This window comes from Diabrotica undecimpunctata, chromosome 7, assembly GCF_040954645.1.
Source record: "Diabrotica undecimpunctata isolate CICGRU chromosome 7, icDiaUnde3, whole genome shotgun sequence".
Taxonomy (NCBI): Eukaryota; Metazoa; Arthropoda; class Insecta; order Coleoptera; family Chrysomelidae; genus Diabrotica; species Diabrotica undecimpunctata.
Window position 1 is genome coordinate 103,837,201 of NC_092809.1, and position 21,938 is coordinate 103,859,138.

At 33.2% G+C, this 21,938-nt stretch overlaps 1 protein-coding gene across 1 annotated transcript in view; it reads right to left on the bottom strand.

The window, feature by feature from the left end:
• The window catches only part of LOC140445682 (uncharacterized), a 31,752-nt gene extending 11,712 nt beyond the window's left edge, over positions 1-20,040 (bottom strand). Inside the window, exon 1 of the mRNA XM_072537928.1 lies at positions 19,931-20,040. Within this exon, the coding sequence (XP_072394029.1) occupies positions 19,931-19,935 (5 nt within the window). The 5' untranslated portion in view covers positions 19,936-20,040. The remainder of the gene's footprint in view (positions 1-19,930) is intronic.
• Positions 20,041-21,938: the final 1,898 nt, after the last annotated feature.

Genomic DNA, 21,938 nt, shown 5'->3' on the forward strand with positions numbered 1-21,938 from the left:
CCTTGGATGACAATACAAAGTCTGATCTTTCCTTAACACAAAATATTTTACATAAACGTACTGCTTCTGCTGTTTCATCTCCTACTTCTAAGGATGTCCAATTAAAAATTCCAACTTTAAAACAGAAAAAAAAGAGCAAAACAGAAAAATAACTGGAACAAAACATAAAGTTTTCAGACAATATTAAAACATATATAGATAAACACTCTCCTTCCTTTTGTCTTAACAGTCAGCAAATTGAAAGTCTACTTGAAAATTGCTATGGATGCTCTGATGTACTAACGATTGCGAATGATTATATTTCAGACACCGTAGCTCTTATTAATATGTTGGAAGAACAACAAAATATCGCTGCACAAAATTGAGGAAAAAATTGGCTGTACAACTTGATTTAGCCATTTTGGATACTGAAAGTGATACATCCACTTGTTAACCCTAATTTTTTTTCTTTCGCTTAATCAATATATAATAATTTAGGTATAATAAAATATTTTACAGTGGAATATCAAACTCGTTTACCTATGTTACAACTATTAATCAATCAATACACACCACAAATTATTTGTCTTCAAGAAACTAATTTTAAATATTCCACGTGCATGAATCTAAAGTCCTTCAATTCATATTTTAAAAACAGAGATAATGCAAAACACGCATCAGGTGGAGTTGCAATATATGTAAAGGAACAAATAATATCCAAAGAAATTCCATTAATCACAAATCTCGATGCTGTAGCTGTAGAAATTGGCACTACACAAAAGATCAATAGTATGTAATATATATATATACCTCCAAATTATAACCTAGAAGAACAAGATCTTGTAAACTTAATAAATCAGGTTCCTAATCCTAAATTCATTTTGGGAGATCTAAATGGACACAATACTAACTGGGGTTCCTTTAAAACTACACACACTGGAAAATCGATTGAAAAGATCATAAACACATTAAACCTTGCAAATAATAAATGATGGTAGCAGCACACACTTAAATTTATCGGCAGGGACATTTTCTTCAATAGATATACTCTGTACGCCAACTCTTCAATTAAATCACAATTGGTATGTAGAAAAAGATTTATATGGGAGTGATCACTTCCCAATTTTAATAGAAAAACACTCGATGAAACCTACGCTAGTTACACCTGATCGAAATGGAGGCTAAATAAAGCTGATTGGCGCAGTTTTCAAGAAATTATCCGTAACGAACCATCAAAAATTTGCTTAGAAAATTCAATAGACGAAATAATTCTACAGTTCAATAAATCCATAACGGAAGCAGCTCTAGAAGCGATAGGTAAAACACAGTATATTTAAAGAGATAAAGTAACTCCCTGGTGGAATGAAGATTGTAAAGAATAAGGAAAGTAAGAAAGCTGTTCAAAAGTACAAACGGTACAAAAGCCTAGAAAACTTAATTAATCTTAAAAAAAGTAGGGCTAGAGCCAAACTGATTACCACAAGATCTAAAAGACAATCCTGGATAAAATATGTAGAAAGGATCAATAATTACACATCCTTAACAAACATATGAAGGAAAATAAAAAATATAACAGGCACTAGCTCACATCAAGGAATCGATTCCTTAGAAGTAGAAAATAAATCGTCAATAACAAACCATGCAGAAATCGTAGAAAAAATAGCGGAAACATTCAAGTTAACATCCATAAATTCTAACCATGATAAAGATTTCTTAACATACAAAGAACAAAAAGAAACTATCCCTATTAACGTAGTAAACAATAATGAACCTATAAATGCACTTATCACAATCAGAGAACTAAGAGAGATGGTAGATTCTTTAAAGGACACATCTCTAAAACATAAATTTCCCAATTTATGGAAAACAGCCATAACTATTCCCATATTAAAATCTAATAAGCCACAAAACAAAGCAGATTCTTATCGTCCAGTGTCTCTAACTTGTGTAATGTGTAAGCTTTTAGAAAAAATTATAACTAAACGTTAATTGTGGTGTCTGGAAGAAAATAACCAACTGATTATTGAACAATCTGGATTTCGTCCTTTAAGATCGACTACCGATAATTTAGTAGATATAGAATCGCATATTAATAACGCATTCTACAACAACCAAAAATGTATTGAAATTTATTTTGATTTGCACAAAGCATTTGATATGGCTTGGCATCACAAGATAATTTCAACACTGGAATCATGGGGCTATCAAGGAAATATACTTGCTTTTATGAAAAATTTTCTCCTTAATAGAAATTTCAAGGTAAATGTAAACGGACTTCTATCTAATGTGAAATATCAAACAAATGGTACACCCCAAGGCTCGGTAATCAGCCCGACGCTTTTCCTTATAGCTATCAATGATATAATCAAATCAATGAACAAACCCATTCGAGCGAGATTGTACGCGGATGATCTTATAATATTCATAAATGGAAACAATATACAGAGTATGGCCAAATTGTTACAAGATTAACTCGATAAATTTATAGCATGGTCTAAAAGGAGTGGTTTTCAATGTGCTTCATCTAAAACTCGTTGCATCATATTCTCAAAGAGATTAAAACAGATAAAAGAAATACCTACTTTAAAACTTGGGGGTCAGACACTTGAATATGTAAATACAATTAAATATCTAGGCCTAATATTTGATCAAGCTCTAACCTGGAAGGACCACATCAAATATATATCAGCTATATGTCAAACAAGACTAAACCTTTTGAAATGTCTTTCTGGTACGAACTGTATAAAAATTTAATAAGCTGTAAGATCGATTATGGATGCCACGCTCACTCGTCTGCTTCAACAATAACTTTAAAAGTTTTAGACACTATTCAAAATAACGCTCTTAGAATAATAAGCGGTGCATTTAGAACAACCCCTATCTTAAGTCTTCAGACCGAACTCGGTGAACTAACATTAGATTTAAGAAGACAGGAATTAATGCTCTCATCTGCATCGAAGCGGTACTATTTACAATATCACCAAACCATTCGCTGCTCGAATATCCAGCACGCAAAAACCCATATTCCCTTTTACGGAATCATAAATGAATTAAACATTAAAGTCCCCGAAATCTATCCTAGCAAGATGCCAACTTCCCCTCCTTGGCTAATGTCTTCTCCTCATATAAATTTGGATCTATTATCAGAAAATAAGAAAGAAAGCGATCTAAAACAGAACGTTGTGTAGCATCTGCCTTTGTAACAAAGGATGAAATAAAGAAATATAAACTAGCGGAGACTAATACTATTTTAACAGGAGAATTCTTTGCAATATATAAAGCCGTATGTCATGTTACAAAATGTCCTGAAACTAACTTCTTAATAATTACTGACTCACTAAGTTCTCTAGAAATCATCTCAAAAATCTATTCTTCCCATCCTGTGGCCAAACTCATTAGACAAGAATTGCATAATCTAATCCACAGAAACATTGCTTTCCTGTGGGTGCCATCTCATGTTGGAATCACGGGAAACGATCTGGCGGATAAATATGCACGAGAAGCCTTAGAGGACACAACTATTGAATTATATCCAAAAATTCAAGCGACAGATCTCAAATCATATTTTCACAGCAAAATAGTCAACATATGGAATAGCAGATGGTGTAAAAAAACAGGCAAAATTACTTGAGATAAAACCAATATTTCAACCATGGTCTGATAGTTCCACCAATCGTTTTTCTCAGGTTATCATCACACGACTGCGGCTTGGTTATAGTCGCCTTACGCATGGACATCCGATGACAAGGGATCCACAACCGGAGTGTTATGCTTGCGAGACCCCGCTAACAATAAAACACCTTCTAGTGGAGTGCCCGTTACACAGTGCGGAAAGATGTAAATTCGGAATCCCGGAGAATTTGAGAGAACTATTCTTAAAGTGCGGTGCTAAAGTGATTATGCAATATCTAAAAGCAATAAACTATTTATACAAAATTTAATTGTTATACTGTTCAATTATTGTTAACACTTTTTCTTTTTTCGCTAATAGCCTTACAGGTTGATGCGAGTTTGTAAAAAAAAAGTCTTTTCTTATTCAATGTTTTTCAACCACTTATATTGCATTTAGGATCTTAATCATTCGTTTAGAAAACATATATAACATAATAAAATAGTCTGCCAAATTTAATTAAAATCGATCAAATAGATGTTGCATAATAATTTTGCAATCAATTTTTTTTAAAGAATGGAAATTTTTTAAAATCTTGCACTTTAACAACAACTAGAACATATATTAGGTAAGTTTGCAATTTTTTTTTTACTCATAAAAAAACACTACTTATCTAACGTATTTACGGAATTGAAATCGGATTATTTGGGCAGCGTCAGGAATGTTTTGAAATTATAAACAATTGTTTGCTTAAATTAAATTCGTGGCCGGTCTCCGCTTTCGTGGAGGAGGAGCTCCGAACTGAGTAGGGGCTCTTCTGTACTTCAAGGAAGACAGACTGGGCGGGGGATATCCTCAACCTCGACACGGCACGTCCCATATGGCTGATAGGGAAAGTTCCTGCAGATATGCAGGACAGGTACGAATAAGGCATTGCCAAATAAGTACCCGCGGATCAACTGAGGATATGACATTAGGCAGCAGTAATGTCATTACTGGATTAAGGCTGTGGGAAGTAAAAATCCTGTAGGCTTAATTCCAGATACTCACAGGCGACACTCACATCATGAGTTAAGCGGCTGTGATACTGCGATCTTAGGACACTCTTTTGTCCTGGAGTTTGAGAAATCGGCTTCGAAGGCGGAGGAACTAAGACTTTTAGTGAACGGCATAAGGATGCAGAAGGCAAGGAGAACCCACTGCATTAAAGACTTCTTGTAAGTATCTCTAGTACAATTATCATGGTGATAAAAAACTTTAAGATTCCGACTACTGATCATGAAAATCGGAATTCAAGATCCGGCAGGGAAGGTAAATCTAGCTCAAACCGTGAGGCCTTCCAGGTCGTTATCAAGAGAAATCCTCACGAACCAAACTACATTCTAGATGATGGATCTCTAAGAGTATTGCGAACAGCCATAAAGATAGGTACATGGAACGTTAGAACAATGTACGAGGCGGGAAAAATCTATAATGCCATTCAAGACATGGAAAGACTCTCGATTAATATTATGGGAATAAGCGAAATGCGCTGGACAGATACGGGATACCGAGTTATCAAAGATCACAAAATATTTTACTCAGGAAATCTTAAGAACGAACATATAAATGGAGTGGGCCTAATTATGAATAATAAAATCGCCAATTGTGTCAGTCACTTTGTACCTGTATCAGAAAGGATGCTCTTAGTTCAGCTAAACACAACTCCCATAAAAACAAACATTATTCAAGTATACGCTCCTACAGCGGACGCCCCAGAAGAAATCATAGAAGAATTTTACAATGACCTTACTAATATTGTCAAAAGGATTCGGAAAAACGAAATAATACTAATAATGGGAGACTTTAATGTCAAAGTTGGCAAAGGACAAAGTGGAAATTTAGTGGGATCCTTTGGTCTAGGGGAACGTAATGAACGCGGAGACCGTTTGATTGAATTTGCAACTGAAGAACAGCTCGTAGTGACAAACACCTTTTATGATCTTCCTCCAAGACGACTATATACGTGGAAATATCCCCAGGATACTCCAGATCACACAGTACGAAATCAAATAGACTATATTCTTATTAACAAACGATTTAGAAACTCTATAACATCTGTTAAAGCGTACCCGGGATCCGACATAAATTCGGACCACAATCCACTTATCACCAAAATGAAACTTAGTTTAAAGAAAGTTCAAAGACCAAAAATTATGAAGTACGATATTAACCAACTGAAAAATAAAACAGTAAAAGAAAAGGTACAAAAACGCCTAAAAGAAAAAACGTGGGCTCGTACAGAAAAACCATGGGCCCGTACAGAAACAGATAACACAGATGTAGAACTAGAAAATTTGCACAAAGTAAGTCAAGAAATAACAGAAAAATACTTAAAACCTGAAAGAACAAATAAAAAGGAATGGATGACGGAGGAGATTCTATGTATGATGGAAGACAGAAGAAACGCTAAAGATAATAAGAATTACTACAACAACATAAATAACGAAATAAAAAGGGCTATTAAAATAGCAAAAGAAAATTGGTTTAGCTCGAAGTGTACAGAGATAGTCATTAAAACAAAAACATGATTCATTTAACCTCCATAAAAAGATTAAAGAAGCGGCAGGCTTATATAAACACAAGAACACTGGATTCCTGACAGATAATCAGGGAAACATAGTACTGGAAATAGAGCATAAAAGAGATATTTGGATCAAATACGTGGAAAAAACTTTTGAAGATATACGAAGTAACACTGGTATTACAACAAACACCAATTGCGAATCTGGACCACCATTTACAGTCGAAGAAGTAAAATATGCCATCAAAAGCACCAAAGATGGTAAAGCAGTAGGCCCTGATAATTTTCACTCAGAATTCTTAAAACTTATGGACTATGATGGCATAAAATGGTTGACAAATATATTTAACAGTATATATGATACGGGCGTGGTTCCCCAAGAGTGGTTAGTGTCAACTTTTATAAATCTTCCAAAAAACCCAATGCGAGAAAGTGCGAGGACTATAGAATTATAAGCCTTATGAGCCATTTACTTAAAACATTTCTAAAGGTCATCCACAAAAGAATATATACAAAATGTGAGGAACAACTAACAAGAACACAATTCGGATTTCGTGATGCTCTAGGAACACGGGAGGCCCTTTTTGCTGTACAGGTGCTATTTCAGAGATGCAGGGATGTGAATTGTGATATATACGTATGCTTTATAGATTACCAGAAGGCATTTGACAGAGTAAAACATGACGAATTAATGACTCTAATGCAAGAAATTGGAATTGACAACAAAGATCTTAGAATTATTAGAAACATTTACTACAATCAAACGGCCAAAATCAAAATAGAAGACCAGTTAACTGATAAAATTGCAATAGAACGTGGAGTACGACAGGGCTGTATTTTGTCTCCATTGTTGTTCAATATTTATTCTGAATGGGTATTTAAGGAAGCTTTAGACGGTTGTGCGAAAGGAATACTAATAAACGGTGAATGGTTGAATAACATTAGATATGCAGATGACACTATAGTTTTTGCCGATAATCTGAATGACTTACAGATATTAACAAATCGCATAACAGAAGTCAGCAACAGATACGGACTAGCTCTTAACATAAAGAAAACCAAATTTATGACAATTAGTAAAAAACCAATACTAAACGCTCAACTTACAATCAACCAACAGAATATCGAAAGAGTCGAGCAATGTACATATCTAGGCACCAATTTAAATAGCCAATGGGACCACTCAACAGAAATTAAACAGCGAATAATAAAAGCAAAAGCAGCATTCGTTAGAATGAGAACTATTTTCAACAGTCGAGACATATCATTAAAAACAAAATGCCGTCTATTGAACTGCTACATATTCACAGTTCTGCTCTACGGAATGGAAGCATGGACACTGACTGTTGCATTTATGAATCGGCTCGAAGCTTTCGAAATGTGGTGTTATAGGCGCATCTTACGTATATCCTGGGTTGACAGAGTTACTAATGTGGAGGTCCTGCGTAGAATGGGGAAAGAATGTGAAATTCTCATGACCGTCAAAACTAAAAAGTTGGAATATCTAGGTCATGTAATGAGAAATCAAGAACGTTACGGCCTTCTCCAGCTGATTCTCCAAGGGAAAGTAAATGGTAAGAGAGGACCAGGAAGAAGACGCATTTCCTGGCTTCAAAATTTGCGAAAGTGGTATAACACGACTACCACTGAACTGTTCCGCGCTGAAATAAGCAAAGTGAAGATAGCCGTGATGATCGCCAACGTCCGGAACGGATAGGCACTTTAAGAAGAAGAAGAAGAAATTAAATTCAAAAAACGGCGTTGGAAAGGACTCGACAAGACGCTTCTTTAAAAGAAAAAAGTTGAATTACGAGAAGTGGGTCCTGAAATACAACCGGTCAAAGTTTATTATCAAAAACTATCGGTCTTTTGGGTGAAAAATACTAAATAAATTAGGTTGAAGAAAATTGAATTTCAAAGTTCAAATTCGGTATACGTGAAAAAATGTATTTTTTCGGCTTCCAATGAAGAAATTTTCTTCATTTTTTTCTAAATCCGATCTCATTCGAATAGTGACACCTAAAAGCGCATTACTAAATCGCAAAGATGCTTTAGTTTTGTTATAAATAAATTTATTTATTCATACTCTATACCGCTAAAAAACGAAAAAAATCGATTTGCCCACAATCTGTACCTCGTAGAAAGAAATATTTAAAATAAAAAATATAGCTGAGATAATTTTAAACAAAACTGTTTTAGTAAGATAATAAACATTCCAGAGGAAAATCAAATGCACTTTAGACAAAGCAATATACAAATGGATTTCCTGAGTTTGAGTATTTCTGTTTAAATAGAATAAAATAGAATAGAATAGAATAGAATTTATTTAATCAATATACAAAAATAGTTTTGTTTTTGACAAGTCAAAGGAATAGCGACAATACATATAAAATTTTTGGCGAATTTAATTAAACATTACAAACATGTATATATTTAATATTGACAATTAAAAAAAAACGACAAACACACTTAATGGAATTATAAAAAACATGAAATATAATTATAATAGGCAACTACCCTGGCCAAACTAGTACTATTGTGTAAAAGCTGTACTTAGGTACTCCGTTTTTGAATAGAAACAATGTTTCAAAAAGTGTGATTTTATTTTAAGCTTAAAGATTGTAGGCTACTTGGAGTTTATGTTAAACTTACCTTTGTTGGCTTGAATTTCAATCAGCGTCTCATATATACCCATTAGCCCAGTCTGGTTATACAAAAATCATCGATTTCACGGCAAAATGTTTCGCAGATATCTGAAGCTTTTAAGACATAGGTAGGAGTTACTAGATGACGAATAGATAAAAAGATACTCCTATTTTTACCTTGCGTTTTTTTTAAACAATAATTTATAGTCAGAATTTGATTTTTTATCTATAAGTTTTTTCCCTTATATTTTAAATAAACAATATTTATACCATTTTTTTATATCAAGAATATCTTTATTTTTCCGTTTTTTCAATTAAAATCGATAAATAATTTACGGAGATATTTGCAAAAAAGCAGTTTTTGGCACTAATTTATAAATTTAATTAATGTTTTTAGTAAGAAAATAAAATGTTATTAATACATTTCAACATTGCGGAATTACCGTTCTTTAAATTTGTGCGAAATTTACCCCCGATCGGTCAAATAGTTTAAAAGTTATTCAATTCGTTTATCCCTGGGACTAATTATTTAAACCATTGAAGTTGCCCTATGAATGATGCTAGACACATTTAACAAATTTCATAGGATTCTTTAAGACTTATACTATCTCAGAAGTTAAATGAATATTGAGTTTTCATTGAAATTATTTACAAAATAAACGTTTGAAAAAGGGGTATGTCTTTTACTTATAAACAATTGTAATAACTTCTATATTTTTCAAGCTACAGACTTGTACGTACAACAATTAGATAGCTGGTAAAAAAACTCACAAAAAAATATAAACAATAGGAACGAAGTTAGCGACAATTTTTTTGTTAATTATATCTCGATTGTTTATAAACATTAAGAAGTAAAATTTGCACAAATTTTGAATGAAAATCTAAACTTTATATTGAATTTTATAGCTATAAAATTCATCCAATTTTTCGAAACTTAAAACCTTTCGAAACAAAGTTACTTTCGAAAGCTCGACATAGGAAAGTGGAGGGGAAACTGTTTTAGCTCCTCGCTGCAAAATTTAATATTATGGTTACGGATTTATCATTCAAAAGCTTCAACAGTTCTGTAGGAATTTCATCAGGTCCATTTGCTTTTCCATTTTTAGCGTTTCTTATTGCGTATTCTACTTCTTCTTTCAATATGTCTGGCCCAGTTGCATTGATTATCTGAGTTAAGTTGTTTCTATCGTCTTTAAATAATTCATTCAGGTATTCTGTCCATCTTTTTATTTTATTCTCTAGATCAACAATAAGATTTCCATCTTTGTCTTTAAGTTTACCTATTTGGCATTTCTTTATGCTTCCTGTTATCTCTTTTACTTTTTTGTACATATTGAACGCATCGTACTTTTTCTCATAGGTTTCCATTTCTTCACATTGTTCTCTAATCCACTCCTCTTTGGCTTCTTTTATTCTCTTTTTTATGTGTTTATTTATTTCTTTGTATTTGTCTGGGTAATTCTTCATCTTTCTTCCTTGTTCCATCAAGTCTAGTATATCTTGTGTCATCCACCCCTTATTCTTTGTTGTTGTTTTTGTAAGATGTTTCTTTCCTGCTGTTTGTATAGCTGTATTTATGTACTTTAATTTTTGGTTAACGTTGTTTGTATCGTTAATTTGTTGCTGCACTGAACGGAGGTTTTCATTTATTTCTTCTCCTGTTTCTTGTCGTATATTTTTGTTTCTAAGTTTATTTAAATCTAGTGCCATTCTGTGTGGTCTTTTAATCTTTTTTGGTCTCGCCTCTATCACAGTAACTACCGGGTTATGATCTGAGCCTATATCAGCTCCTGGGTACATCTTAGTACATTTAACAGCATTATGATACCTCCTTGCTATCATAATGTAGTCTATTTGATTTCTCACTATTTTTTCTTTGGTATGTTGTGGAGATGTCCATGTATATAACCATCGAGGAGGTAATTTGAAAAAGGTATTTGTTATTACGAAGTCTTCACTTTGGCAAAATTGAATCAATCGATCTCCTCTGTCATTTCTGTTTCCAAGCCCATATTTTCCTACTTGTTCTCCTACCTTACCTTGACCCACCTTGGCATTAAGATCGCCCATTAATATGTAAATAAATGGAAATACTGACTTAATAAGTGAAGACAAACAACCTGCAACAAAAAGGTTCAGACCTGACAGTGAAGTCGAATAAATGAACCAAATTTTAACTTTTAAACCAATGTATGTAAAGAAAATAAAAAAAGTAAAGTTCAATAAACATTGCAAAATTTAATAAGGCAAGTGATGAAAAAATCGACTTATTTTATCAAAGCAGTAAGGCAGATTAGATTAATATTTTATATCATATTTGTAAGAAAAATAGAATAAAAATCAATATTGTTAATTATAAAAATACAAACAATTATAATTAATATAAGGAATATAATAATATAATGTGTAAATAATTACCTGAAATTTAATTTATAAAATATAGTATTATTACATCATTAATATAAAATGAAAAAACATATGTTGATTTTCCGGGATTTTCCGAGATTTATGGGGGGTGAAAATTATGTCATCATTATTAATACTGCGACAGACTATTCGAGCAAATTAAAAAAAAGTAAGTATTTAGGGTGAATTTCAAATGGACTCAATTTTTCCGAGTTTCCCATATTTTCCGGCCAGTGAAAACTATGTAGTTATTCATATTTCGACGAGCTACCCCAGAATAAAAAAAAGAGGCTTGTAGCTGCAAAGGAAGCCGAGATAATGTAAATTTTTCCTACGTGTTGCAATTTGAAGTTCCGATGCCGAAAAAAAACGGAGCTGAAACAGATATCCTCTCCACTTTCCTATGTCGATCTTTCGAAAGTACCGTCGTTTCGAAAAATTAGATAAATTTTATAGCTATAAGTTTCAATATAAAGTTTAGATTTTCATTCAAAATTTCTGCAAATTTTACTTCTTAATGTTTATAAACAATGGAGATATGATTTTTTTAAAAATAGTCACTACCTTCGTTCCTATTGGTCATAGAAGGTTTTTTATTTTTTAATGTGAGCTTTTTTACCAGCTATCCAATGGTTGTACGTACAAGTCTGTAGCTTGAAAAATATAGAAGTTATTACAATTGTTTATAAGTAAAAAACATACCCCTTTTTCAAACGTTTATTTTGTAAATAATTTCGATGAAAACTCAATATGCATTTAACTTCTGAGATAGTCTAAGTCTTAAAGAATCCTATGAAATTTGCTGAATGTGTCTAGCATCATGCATAGGGCAAGCTCAATAGTTTAAATAATTAGCCTCAGGGATAAACAAATTTAATAACTTATAAAATATTTGACTGATCGACGGGAAATTTTGCACAAATCTAAAAGATGGTAATTTCTTGATGTTTAAATGTATTAATACCATTTTATTTTGTTAATAAAAAAATTAATAAAATTTATAAATTAGTGCAAAAAAACTACTTTTTTGCAAATATCTCTGTAAATTATTTATCAATTTTAATTAAAAAAACCAGAAAATAAAGATATTCTTGACATAACAAAATGACATAAATTGTGTTTATTTAAAATATAAGGGAAAAAATTTATAGACAAAAAATTGTGACCATAAATTATTGCTTAAAAAAACGCAAGGTAAAACTAGGAGTATCTTTTCATCTATTCATCATCTAGTATCCCCAACCTATGTCTTAAAAGCTTCAGATATCTGCGAAACATTTTTCCACCTTTTTTTTAACCAGACTGGGCTACATACCTCATACCGAAAAACCCACCACTCTTCGAGTGTTCCTTAGTTTATATTGGATTGACGGTCGTACTCCTTTTCTCGATATATATATATATATATATATATATATATATATATATATATATATATATATATATATATATATATATATATATATCTATACATCGTATTTTTTATTATTCCAATATTTAAAGTATTGATTGAAAAGATTACAAGCTTATCTAGGGTAATTAAAATTATTATATTTATTATACAATAGAAGCTTAAGAAATGAATTACCCAAAATTTAAATAAATGACTCAACGGAAGCCAAAAAGATAATTGAAGTTATTTATTGTTATCAGCGCAAAATTAAAACAAATAAAATGTGATTCATAAAGGTATTATTAACCGGTAAAATAGGTATAATCACTAGAATCTTTTTTATTTATTTTATAATTTTTATATTATTCTGTTTATGAAAAGGTTCGGAGTTTCATTTATTCGGGATCGCAGGTTGACTTACAATAAAGTAAGGCAGGAGGTCTCTACTGCTTTACTAATGTAAACCTTCTCTTAAATCCACATTGCTGCAGAGAGAAACTAAAATAATTAAGTTGTACAAGATATTGATAATACTAGTTTTTACCCTAATACATCAATACCATATTACTGGAAGTGTTAATCCAATGTGTGATAAGTGATTTAACAGTTTATCCCTTTAAGGCGCAAAACTCTCATTGTGTGCAAAACAATGAAAGGGCCAATTGGGGGAAGTATAACAAAAATACGATGGATACAGTACAAGAAGGAAGAATTATATAAATTATGTACGTAACGAAAAATTTACAAGGTAGTCAGAAATCTCTGACTTGGATACGATTAAAAGCCCTTGTTGGGTTAACGAAGCAAAAATATGCCTATTCATTATAATCAATAGCCTTTTCTGTGATTTGTCTTACTACAATCACGGCGGCTACGTACTATTTTCTGGATCTGAATCCATATTGTTCGTCTGGTAGTGTTATCAATTTGTTGATTCTCTTTGTTAAGACTTTTGTAGTAAGCTTAAGTGAGGTGTTTATTAGATTTATATCCCTAGTTGTTGGGGTCTTCTTTGCCTCCTTTTTTGAACACAGCTATATTATTTATATATACAGTGTGTCAATTTTAAAACTTACAATGGGCTATATCTCACGAACAAAAGCTGATATTGAAAAATGCTTGAAGTCGTTTCTAGGATAGTAAGGGGGTACTAAAATAACATGAAAGAGAACTCACCCCCATCAACCCCCTAGGCCCCACCCACCACAACCAAAAAAGTTTAAATCGCAAACCCCTTCTTGTGATACATCATTGAAAAGACTATAAAAATGCTATCCAATGGTATAAATAATAATTACACAGGGTGAAGCAATAATTGTGAAACTTTGGCTTAAATGGAAAATTTAATGAGGTTTTTGTTGATTCTGTTGATGAGCCTGTATAATTATTGTTTAATAATTATACAGGGTGTTAATATCAGCCGGCTTACTTTGGTAATGCTATCTCCCAGACTATTATTTTTAATGATACGTGCCAGTCGGATTTTTTTTGTTAAATAAAAACTTAATTTGCCGTTTTTGCAAAACAAGTTGAAAACATCTGTTTTTTGGGTTCTGTCAGATTCGATAATGTTTGGTTATGTTTATATTTACATACATATACAATCTGTTTATATACAAGTTAGGATGCATTAACAACATCTTAATAAATTACACTAAGTAGAAAAGGTGGCAGTCTTTTAGGAAACAAATTATGGCACTGTACATGTTTCTAGAACCGAGTAGATCACTTAAATTATTTTGAAAGTTGTAGTAGTCTCTTTGAGGTTTACTATTGACTCATTACAATGTTTACAGCGAGGATGGTTTTCAGAAGACATCAAATATCCATGAGTAAGACGAGTGTGACCTATTCTGAGCCTTCTGATAATAATATTGTCTTTTCTGCTCTTTTGAGGCATGGTGATGGAGGTAACAGTTGATTGAATTGTGCGTAGTTTTGTATTTTGCACGTTCCAGTGTGTTTGCTAAGTGCTTAGTACGTTGTTCTTGATACTGGCCTTTAGGTCTTGGTGAAGTTGTATGTTTTCCATATTTTTTAAAGAACAGGCCAGTTTTGCTGCATGATCAGCGTTTTTATTTCCATTGATACCATCATGAGATGGTATCCAGAAGATAGTTACTGAAACACTATTTTTTGACTGCTGTTGGCAGATACTGTGGATGCACTGTACAATGGGATGTATGGAGTATATATTTCTGATTGAGTCAGTGGCGTAAAGAGAATCGGTACATATTGCTAATTACTTCTCATTAGCAATCTTCTTCTTCTTCTTCAAGTGCCATCTCCGCGGCGGAGGTCGGCAATCATCATAGCTATTCGAACTTTTGAGACGGCTGCTCTGAAAAGTTCATTTGATGTACATCCGTACCACTCTCTCAGGTTGCGCAGCCATGACATTCTACGCCTCCCTATGCTTCTCTTTCCTTGGATCATTAGCAATGGGCGAGTCTAATGCCTTAAGTATTCCATACAGTTCGGCTGTGGGTATACTGCATCTGGGAGAAAGCTACACGTTATCTGAAGTTACGCCGTTAACGAATTTTTTCCAGGATTCTTTTTTGCTTTCCTTCAGAATTCGTTTGGATTTTGCACACTTTTTCTTAAAATGAATAAGATCTTCGATGCTACGAGTTTTGCGATATCTATTAAGAGCCTTTTTGTATCCTTTTATTGCGAGTTTGTAGGAGTCGTTCCACTATGGAATGGTCTTTCTTGAGGAATTTATGGTGCATTTACCTATACATTGGTTGGCCGCATTTAGAATGCAATTTGTAAATTGCTCTACGGCAGCGTCGATGTTTTCCTTGAGAATTATTTGGTTTGAAAGGTCTTCAAGAGTATTACTGAATAACCTCCAATTTGCATGGGCAATTTTCCATTTATTTTTGACTTCCGCATTTTCGGGTATATGACTTGAGATTAAAATGGGGTAGTGATTGCTATCATATAAGCTATCTAGTGTTTGCCACTGAAGCAAAGGAGCGGTTCCAGGATCGCAAAAACTTAGGTCTATGCAAGAAGAGGTTCCAGACTGGATGTGTAAATATGTGGAGCTTCCGAGAGGATTGGGATGGTTATGAGCTGTCAGAATTGTAGTTATCTTTATTAGAATCGGCGGAAAGATTTGGACTGGGCGTACTTTCGGGTTCTTCTGGATCAGTGCCTAAGGCCTTTATCAGTTTTTTGGTTAGACGGGTTAGCCTGTTTTTGATAGACCTCTCCTGACAAGTTGGGTATAATGCTTGAATGTTAGAAATTAGCCCTGAAACATTTTCTGTAAACTTAAAAGCTTCAACGTTGGGGTCACTACAGCCGAAAGTGTTTTCGACAAAGGCTATCAAGTTTTCTAGAGGAATACCAAGTGATTCTGAGGTTTGCTTAAAGGCTTCTTTGATAGCGTCTTATGTTAAATCGGAAAGGTACCGTTCTGACGGTGAACTTGTTCTGGGTTTCTTTTTTGGTTTCTTAATGTCTCTACTAGGGGGAGGCATGATGTTGTCCTTGGACGAATTTGCGACCGAGATGTTATCGGGAATACCAGTTTGCTCAGTTGTACTCTCGATTTCAGAGCGGCCGCGTTTATGTGTGGGCGTTTTAGTCATTATGGAATTGTTAAGTTCTGAAGCAGACATCTGGAATATCAGTCTGCACTGTACTTTCGATTTCAGAGTAGTCACGTTTATGTCTGGGCGTTTTAGTCGGTATGGCATTGTTTAGATCCGAAGCAGGTATTTGTGGTAATGTTGCGGGTTGTATAGAAGACTGTGGTGGTGAGGGATCTATTATCTGGGTTGATAATAACGACTGAGGCTGGGATGTTATTTAATTGGGTGGAGGATTGGGACAATTTGAGGCAATATGTCCTGACTTCTTGCATATGTAGCATTCCATTTTTTCTGTGGACAAAAGCTCATGATGTTCGAATATTTATCGCTGGGGATACCTGCTCTTAAAAATAAGACGAGGAAGGCCAGTTGGAGCCCAAGTTCTTTTATAGCATTTTCTGCAAGGTTGTGTGGTATACATAAAGATATATTGGATATTATTATTCTTTTTGTGGGGGAGACTAGCCTGCGAACATTCATCACAGAGTTTCCTACCGTCAAAAAAGGATGAGACTTTAGAAGTTTGTCGACGAGTTCTAAATTAGTTAAATATATACAAAATCTGTTATTAGATATTCTGAATGCGAATAGGATTTGGTTGGGACTAACAGCGTCACCTGCTGCCTTGACGTAATCGGACAATTTTAGATTTTCATCGGCATGCAATACTATGGCTTGATCCCACTTTGGAAAAGTTGATCTAGGAGTTGATTTGGTTGCAGTTACATATAAGGAAGTTAAAGTAGAATTATGCTCAATATTTTGTGACATCTTGAAAAGTTGTGAACTATGAGGATCTGATGTGAGAACTGTATTTATTATCGGTACCCTTGTAGTCAAAGGTAGACGAAAAATTTAATTATTTGTTCAATTTATTTGCGTTTTATGTATTTTCTTCCAAAAATATTGTAGGTAAGCCTACGCCACGTAACTGGTCCAGTTTTTGAAGAAATTAATAATTTGCTAATTAACTAATCGATCCAAAAAAAACCATGCAATTAGGCTTATCGATACATACGATAAAGTCTGGTCTGGCTCGAAATGAAACAAAGCAGTTTCCCAAACGAATGGGAAAGATACCTGACGGAATTGTTTAAAGAAAAGGAAAATAATAATTAACACAATACCGTACCTGAATTAAGACACAAAATAGAAATCAGTTTTCAGGAAGTGAAGATAGCCATAAATTCTCTTAAAAATAGAAAGTCGCCAGGACCATATATAATACCGAATGAGCTTCTAAAACACGGAGGAGAAAGTATAACCCTTGAGATGACAAAACGTATACAAAAACTAATATTGCACTGTAAGATACCAGACTCATGGAGAAAAAGCATAATAATAACAATGTTCAAGAAAGGAGATAAAGAAGACTCCAACAATTATAGAGGTATAAATCTACTGAACACCCCACTTAAGCTTACCATAAAAGTCCTAACCAACAAAATCAATAAACTAACAACTTTATCAGATGAACAACAAGGATTCCGATCCGAAAGATCCTGTGTAGACGTCGTATTTGTACTAAGACAAATCACAGAAAAGGCCATCGAGTATAAAAAACCAGCATATTTATGTTTTTACCACATGTTGTTAACACATCTTTAATATAACAGCCAAGAAATACAATATTATAATATCAGCAGAAACAACCAAATGTATGTCAACATCTAAACACCCATTACGAAGATGTTGAAGAAGAAGTACGCAACAAAGCTTAAAAGCAATTAAAGCGGAATAATCTATTAATGACACAATCTGGAAGAACAAACACCTAAGACAAGACACAAAAAAAAGAATCTATAAAGCAGCAATTAGACCCATATTAACATACACGACGGAGACAAGACCTGACATCTAAAACGAGACGACTACTAGAAACACCAGAGATGAAAATATTTCGACAAATATCAGGAAAAAGTCTGTTGGATAGGGAGAGAAGTGAAAACATAAGAAGAGCATGCAATATAGAAGACATAAATGGATGGGTGACAAAACGGAAACAAGGGTGGAACGAACACATTAGTAAAATGGCAGAAGATACGATAGTTTGAATGGCACGAGATAAGTTACCAAATAGACGAAGAAGTATTGGCAGCCCAAGAAAAAGATGGTACGATAATTTAAACAATTTACGAGGCTAATATTAAAGAAGAAACAGGCTTTAAAAACTACATACAAGAAGAAAGAAGAAGAAGAAGTAAGTCACTCAAAGGCCAATGGAGCGATGCATGCTAGATATAACAAAGAGATATCGAAAAAGAATAAAATGGATTAGACACAAAACCAAGGTTACTGATGTAATCCATAGAATTAAATCTTTAAAATGGAAGTGGGCGGGCATTTGGCGAGAAGAACTGACATTAGATGGTCCACGATAATTACACTATGATATCTAAGAGGCGTTAAGAGACCAAGAAAACGTCCAAATTTAAGATGGGTTTATGACAAGGAAACAATCCGGTACAACAAGGCACAGAAAAGTGAAATTTAAACAATCGTGGACAGAAATAAAGAATGAATATGTAAGGGAGGCTGCACTATAATCGGTAGAATATGCTGAGAATCATGATGATGATAAGAGAAAATAATTATGTTTCAACGCATAACAATGGACTGGGCTAGCTTTAGACAGGAGTTAAGTGACAGAATTGACCTAAATGTACCAATCCAAACTAATGAACAACTTGTTAAAAAAGAAGAGAAATTATCCATACATAAGAGAAATTGATGCCGTACATTTTTCAATGATCTCAAGGAATGAGGGTTAAAATCAAGAATTGTGCTCTACATTTTTCATCCCTGTACCATCCGATATGTACGGTGCTGCAGAAAAAGTAATCTAAATAATGATCCGAAACTATGTGTATGAATGCCGTACTGTATCAAGTTACCGAAAATGGGGCAAATATTTTCCGAAAATCAAAGATTGTCCCTGCTACTGGTATCAATATTTTTGTCGCTGGTCATTATTTTTGTATTACCTGCCTAAGTTATAAATGCTGTACAAAAATGTTTGAACAAATTATCCCCCTTGAGTGGTAAGTTTACCTTACCTGTATAGCCACCTGTACAGATAAAAATTGACATCATAGTTTCTAAAGTTGTTATTACATATTGTAGTATTGATATTGTAGTATTCATCTGGATAAACAAATTGAATAACCTACAAACTAGTTGGTCAATCCTAATGAGATTTAGCACACTTTAATAACTCATTAATAGCCATAATTTAAATTAATTATATTACATGTCATTATTCAAAAAACAAAGTTATTAACATTTATAAATTACTTCAAAAATAAAGGTTTATTGCAATTATCTTAGTCAATGGTTTAGGTTAGGAGATTTTTACGATCTACACATTTTTTTGTGAACTATTTTTCTCTAAAATGTATAAGTAACGTTTTATATACACAAAATGTTTTTTTTTTCACTTTTCTTGATTGTTAAAAAAGCGAAGAAAAATCAGCTGTTCCTTATATACATTTTAGAACCTTCAAAAACTTATACATATAAGATTTTTACGTGGAATCGATGATTTTTTCACAGATAGACTGAAGTAAATGAATCTAGTCGATTATGACCTCCATTGATATCTCGATGCACAGGGAGATAAGAGAAGAAAAATAAGATATTGGCAGTTACTCATAAATTGCTAAAAATCAAACATATTACTCAAGCTACGTATAATGAAATACACAGATTATTGAAACATATACTTACAACATTTTGAAAATATTAAAGTGAGTTTCCAAAGTATGTTCTGTTCTGCATCACCTACTATACTATTTTAATTAAACTCATATTTTAATAAATATACGGTTAATATATATATGGTTATCAAGTTTAGATAAAAAATGGATTATTTTGATTCTGTGATAACAATATATCCTCTCTCATGTCAAATACTTATTACCAATTAGCAATTTAATTGCAGTGAGGTTGAAATGTGTGTAGAAATCGTGTGTTCAATTCGTGATGTACGATGTTGACGGGGTAGCAAAATTCTTCTAAACACGTTGGTTGGTAAACAAATAAAGAAATACAGCGTATGGCAAAATAAGCAGTACCGAAAATGAAAATTGTATTTATTTTTTAATTTAATAATTAACATGTTCAAAATATGCATTGCGGGCAAATAAGCTTCACAACGATTTTGCAGATTATCCAACATATTTATAAAGAGTGGCTGATGCAGATGTTAAAAAACATTTATCACATAAAGTAGCATCGCTAAGCCATATTATAACGTTTCAAATGTGTCTCAGAAGGTTACTTAAAATTCTATGGGTCGACTATATTTCAAATGAAAGAGGTCTTAAGAAGAGCTAATACTCAAAGGCAGCTTCTTAACATCGTTAAACAGCGAAAAGTTTCATATCTAGGCCATATTTTAACGCAAATATAATCTTTTAAAAAACATTTTAATATTTTATTATATATATAATAAGAGCAGAAGGACTCTTACGTATAATCCAACCAGCATGAACGCTTACACGCTGCATAGCCAGTGACGACCACATATTTTATATTTCAAAGATTTAGGCGGCCAAAATTATATTTGGTGTAATTTTGGTTCGACGTTCAATTACATTAAAGGAAAAGTATATATTTTTTACAACAAACATATATTTGTCGTTATAAAAAAAACAGTAAAAGTTACAACACACAAATGAGTGAAAACTCGAATTAACAATAAAAAAATATATATTAATAATCATTATCTTCCGGTTCAGACATCCTCACTGACTCTGTGTTTGGGTCGTAATAAAAGTTCAATCGTTTCAGATAGAAATGCATTGCGTGAAGGTTTTTTATTTGTCTCAAGCAACTAATGAAGATATCTGAACTTTACAAAAGCCTATAATATACATCTAAGTTACACTCTTCCCTAGAAAACTTTCTAGCAAAATTTAACCGGTATGATCGGAAATGCTTGTTCCGGGTTTCTGCAGCTTCTTCTGATAGCTGTCCTATTGGAAGTAGCGAACTTTTTATGATTTAATTTGATCAAATAAAAGGCAGATATCGAGCACAGTTTTATTAATTAAATCTTGCCCAAGTACTTTCGCTTCCTAGAGCATCTTCATGGGCATTTCGTCAATTTTGGCCTATCCAACAATCACAGAATGTCATAAACATAAAATTGAACATAACACTACACTACCCAAGGACAAACAGTTTAAAATAGGCGGAGCTACATTATGGTTGGCAACAGGTAAGAGAATCAATTCTCTCTTCGATCAAAGCTAATACCTGTACTGTCTGAAGCCAATTTGGGATTTTCAAAAAATCTGCTCCTTGTGTTGCCATCATTGGTGTTGCCAAGTTGGCCTTTGGCATGTCAACGAGTAGTCCGATTTCATTTCGAAACCTCTCCTGAATCTCCGACTTCTTTTGGGCTTCTAATGCCTTTTCTTCTTCACTTTTTCTTTCTCTGTATTTTTTACAGGTATTTAATACGCAAGGTGTACAATACTTTCAAAAATACGGATCTGCGCGTGTAATATTGACAAACCGAATTCCAAAGCTTGAGCGTTTACAGTATTTTTCATTGACAAATCATTAAAGTTCTTTGAGGTAGCTCCACAAATGTAGCACTGGGATGTTGACTTCGTGTCTGTGACTGCGTTGCACACCTTACCGTCAATCATACTCAATTTGAGTTGGTGCTCGAAAGAAAACTCCCTTTCATTTAACGTAACAATTGTATAGTTTAGTTATTTAATGG